The 4,600-nt window shown below is 41.6% G+C and overlaps 1 protein-coding gene across 1 annotated transcript; it reads left to right on the forward strand.

Moving 5' to 3' along the window:
- The first annotated feature begins 534 nt into the window (after positions 1 to 534).
- Positions 535 to 4,366, forward strand: LOC110101857 (guard cell S-type anion channel SLAC1). Its single transcript, XM_020829928.2, has 3 exons — positions 535 to 1,150; positions 2,842 to 3,647; positions 3,741 to 4,366. The coding sequence occupies exons 1-3, from the start codon at positions 677 to 679 to the stop codon at positions 4,138 to 4,140; spliced, it is 1,680 nt and encodes a 559-aa protein (XP_020685587.1). The 5' UTR covers positions 535 to 676; the 3' UTR covers positions 4,141 to 4,366.
- Positions 4,367 to 4,600: the final 234 nt, after the last annotated feature.

The raw sequence follows: 4,600 nt of genomic DNA on the forward strand, positions 1-4,600 counted from the left end.
GGACGCAGAATGTCGTTCAAAGACCAGCAATGTCAACTGTACCGAGCCACGATACCAAACAAAAGATGATGTGATGCATTCTGATTGATCTTCTGACGATATTTGTCATCCGCACAAAAAAATTAATCCTATATTAAACTCACATATGTGCATGTTTTTATTTGATTTCCTTCCAAATAATACTTCAGATCCAGCAAATAGTAACGTTATGCTCACATAGCACCTAATAGTTTCTCCAAAATTACAGCCTGAGAGGTCAGCCTGTCTCCTCTTCTAGAACCAAATAGGCAAATAGTAAACTGTCTTCACTGCTTTGATGGCATCCCCACTCCATCCCGTGACAGTCTTTAAGAGGGCCCGTCGCCTTCCTCCTCCGCCTCACGGCCTGGTGGCTAATTATCTCACCTCAAATCCCCCACTCCGATCCTCAGCCACATTTACAGTCCGCCATTGGATTTCCATTCCGTGACCCTCACGCACATCAGCCTCCTCCCAGTACTTTAATCTCTCTTCCCCAAAACTCTTCTCGTCAACCAACCAACCAACCCCAAGATCACCACAAACAAAACAAAATTACAAATTTACATTCCACGTCCCTCATCTGTGGATCAATCTGCATCTCCTCCCCTGCTACATATGAACGCCGTCTTGCTTCACTCTGCACCCACCGGAAGCAATGGTGCCAAACGGCGAAGATTCTCACAAGGGAAAGAGCTCCGGCGAGGTCATCCAGATTCAGCTGCCACCGCACCACAACTTCAGTCGGCAGGTCTCTCTCGAGACCGGCTTCGCTGCGCTCAACGCGGAAGCAAATCGCGGCAAGAACGCAGCTTTTAGCCCTAGAGGCGCCAAGGACAGGAGGATTCTATCTAGGAATGGGAAAAGTCTTGGGATCACTACCGGAGCGGTGGCCGGCGCTGATGGAGTGAGAAAGGGAGACTTTAGTATGTTTCGGACTAAATCAACTCTTCATAAGCAGCTGTCGATGCTTCCAATAAGGAAGGAGAGCGGGTTCGATCTACAGAACGCTGATGGCTCCTCCGCCGGCGGCGGCGGCGGCGAAAGTGGCCGGGAGGAATCCATAAACCAGAGCGTACCTGCCGGTCGATATTTCGCCGCGCTTCGTGGACCGGAGCTGGATGAAGTTAAGGTAAGTAACGTTCCCGTTAATGGATTTAATGCATTACTTGTGCAGATCATATTTTTTTTTATTAATTATTCAATTATTTTAAAATTCTGTCTGATCAAAATATAATCAGAGAATCAAGATCCTTTTTGTTTTATTAAAATCGGTATCAATCAAATTAAAAATTTTAAATTCTATCATTTTTTAGTTTTAAACATTTTTAATAATTTTAAAATCACCAATTAATTTGACCGATCACATTCTTTTTCAATCCAATTTCAATTGACTCCAAACTTTTTTTGTTTTATTAATTATGATACATTATGATATCAGAAATGTAAAAAAAAAATTATTAAAATAAATCTTAATATTATTAAATTTATCTTTAAATTAATATAATATATACACCCAATCAAAATTTATCATATTTATCTAAATTAAATTTAATATATTTTAAATTCACTATAATTAAAAATATATATACTTTTTGATTCAATTAACAAATTTATACTAATCATCATGATGACTCAAATATTAGTCATTTGCACACCATTTATTAAAAAAAAGTGTTTCTAGCTAGTTTAAATTTTGTTTTACATGTAAAAACTCATACACACATCATATACCTAAGACTCAAAACCTCTTCATTGATAATCAAAATTCAAAATCAACATATCAAAGCGAGCTTCCTGCTTGTTATATATCAAAGCGAGCTTCCTGCTTGTCAACATATCAGATGGTGCTAGAGTATGAGATCCTTCTTCTCCCTCAAATCCTTGATCATGATTAAATAGTGCACAAAAAGAAGCATTGGTAAAGTAAATGAGAAGTTGGGTTGGAGGGTCATTATGGATTAGATTATATTTCTTTTCAAAAATATAGGCAACTAAGTGTCCTAAGGCCACATCTTTCTTCCTCCTATTGTGAGGAAGTCCAATATCAAAAAAGTTTATAGATGTAGTCCATGATTAGTTATGCTTCATCAATATGAGTATTGCTCATGATAAAATATGTAATAGTAGACAAAAGAGGAGTTATATTAATATGATCACCAACTTTAGGAATTATAAAAGTTCTCAAGACATATTGGATGATCCTGGCATTCTAGTTAAAGGTATACACACAAGAAAGATTATTTACTTATGCAACTCCTCTAAGAGTTTGGTTAATTTTAGACCAATCAAAATTTGATCTAGAGGTCATGGTGTGTGCACTAACCCCTTTGATCCTAGCTTCATCAATAGGAGCTTCGTGCTTGTTATAATCATAATTAGCTCATGTTAATTATGTCATTTTGATCATAACTAGCTCATTTTGATCATTTATCCAAGAGCTTTTTCTATAAAAAAAATTATTATGTGAGGTGTCTGGACATGTCTGAAGGCCAACTTGAGCATGCCACATCATTCAATGCACATTTTATTAGATGATATGACATGTCTCAATTGATCTTCAGATGCGTTCGAAACCTGCCCAGAATAATTTCTATTTACTATCAGTCCAAAATTCTGAGTTTGAAGCTTTTTAATATACACAATTCACCTTAGGCTTCCAACTAAAAGGTCTTGGGTTCGAGTCTTTGTATATGCATTGTGTGTGTGAATTTGTCTTAAATGACCTAAATATTCATAAAAAAAAAAGCTTTTTAATAGGTTAAAAGTTTTTTAAAAAAAATCAAAATATGTTTTAATAAATTTGCCGCCGCTTTGCAACAGGACTCGGAAGACATTCTCCTCCCAACAGACCAAATCTGGCCTTTTCTCCTCCGCTTCCCCATCAACTGCTTCGGCATCTGCCTCGGCCTCGGCAGCCAAACCATCCTCTGGCAATCCCTCTCCACCAACCCCGCCATGTCCTTCCTCCACATCCCTCCATACATCAACACCGCCATTTGGTTCCTCGCCCTTCTCACCCTCGTCTCCGTCTCCCTCACCTATGCCCTCAAAACCGCCTTCTTCTTAGAAGCCGTCCGCCGCGAGTACTTCCACCCCGTCCGCATCAACTTCTTCTTCGCCCCCTGGATATCCTGCATGTTCCTTGCCATCGGCGCCCCTCCGTCCCTCGCCCCCGCCAGGCTCCACCCCGCCGTCTGGTGCGCCCTCTTCGCTCCCGTCTTCGTCCTCGAGCTCAAGATATATGGGCAGTGGTTATCCGGCGGGAAGCGGAGGCTCTGCAAGTTGGCGAATCCGTCCTCGCATTTGTCGGTGGTGGGGAATTTTGTCGGGGCGGTGTTGGCGGCGAGGGTGGGGTGGGGGGAGGCGGGGAAGTTTTTGTGGGCGATTGGGATTGCGCATTATCTGTGTGTGTTTGTGACGCTGTATCAGAGATTGCCGACGAGCCAGACGCTGCCCAAGGAGCTGCATCCGGTGTATTGCATGTTCATTGCCACGCCTTCGGCGGCCAGTCTTGCTTGGAATGCTATTTACGGCGAGTTCGATGCGGTCGCCAGGACTTTTTACTTCATCGCTCTGTTTCTGTATACCTCGCTCATTGTGCGGATCAACTTCTTCAGGGGATTCAAGTGAGCGAGCTTCTTTTTTTTTTTCCCTGTTTTTCAGTTTGATTTTAGTGCTCTGAATTCTTTTTTTTTCGATGTATTTTGTTGTGCTTGTAGATTCTCGGTGGCGTGGTGGTCGTATACATTTCCGATGACGACGGCCTCAATGGCGGCGATAAAGTACGCGGAGGAGGTTCCAACGATTCTAAGCAAGGGGCTCGCGCTTGGCCTCGCGGTCATATCCTCGGCGATCGTGTCGTCTCTCTTCATCTCTACGCTGCTGCATGGCTTTGTGTGGTGTTCGCTGTTCCCGAACGATCTCGCCATCGCCATTAGCCGGAGCAAGCACAGCTCATCTGCCAGAAACATTAAGATCGCCAAAGATACGAAATCGGCGTCGGCGTCGCGCAGTAGATATGATAATCTTCGTCGGTGGGCGAAGAAATCTCTGATTCCGACCGCCATCGACCACCACTCGTCGGGGCATGACTCCGATGATAAGCGGTGCACTCTTTGATCTATATTATTTCGGAAAATTGCTCTTTACCACTCATCATGTCAGCACATTACATCGTCTCTCTTCGTGATGTTAGGATAGAGATGTTATTAAGAATATATTTGATTAATAAGGTGAAAAAAAAGCATTTGGAATTATTTGTGGAGTTATTTTGTCCGTCTGCAGATTATACGAATGATGTTTGTAAATAACTATTGATGCTATATACGTAAAAGGAAATCTTTTTCATTTTTTACTTTTCATGAGTATAATTTGTTACTTATTGTATAATAAAGGTAATATTACCCATGCAACAGGAGTGCAGGTTGAATCTAGCAACAGCTAATATAAAACCGTTATCTATGAAGCAACAGTAGCGACAGCAAACATGGACCAGCTGTTCAATAAAGCTATGTCTGTGGATAACAAATTGTGAATAGAATGACTAGTGCTTTGCACTGCAATGGAAATGCCAGTTCAA

This window comes from Dendrobium catenatum, unplaced genomic scaffold (genome assembly GCF_001605985.2).
Source record: "Dendrobium catenatum unplaced genomic scaffold, ASM160598v2 fragScaff_scaffold_974, whole genome shotgun sequence".
Taxonomy (NCBI): domain Eukaryota; kingdom Viridiplantae; phylum Streptophyta; class Magnoliopsida; order Asparagales; family Orchidaceae; genus Dendrobium; species Dendrobium catenatum.

Bases quoted from the DNA above. Each gene is read 5' to 3' on its own strand.
- LOC110101857 (XM_020829928.2), top strand. From the start codon at position 677: ATGGTGCCAAACGGCGAAGATTCTCACAAGGGAAAGAGCTCCGGCGAG. The intron at 1,151-2,841 runs GTAAGTAACGTT...GCTTTGCAACAG, and splicing joins CGGAGCTGGATGAAGTTAAG to GACTCGGAAGACATTCTCCT. The intron at 3,648-3,740 runs GTGAGCGAGCTT...TTGTGCTTGTAG, and splicing joins AACTTCTTCAGGGGATTCAA to ATTCTCGGTGGCGTGGTGGT.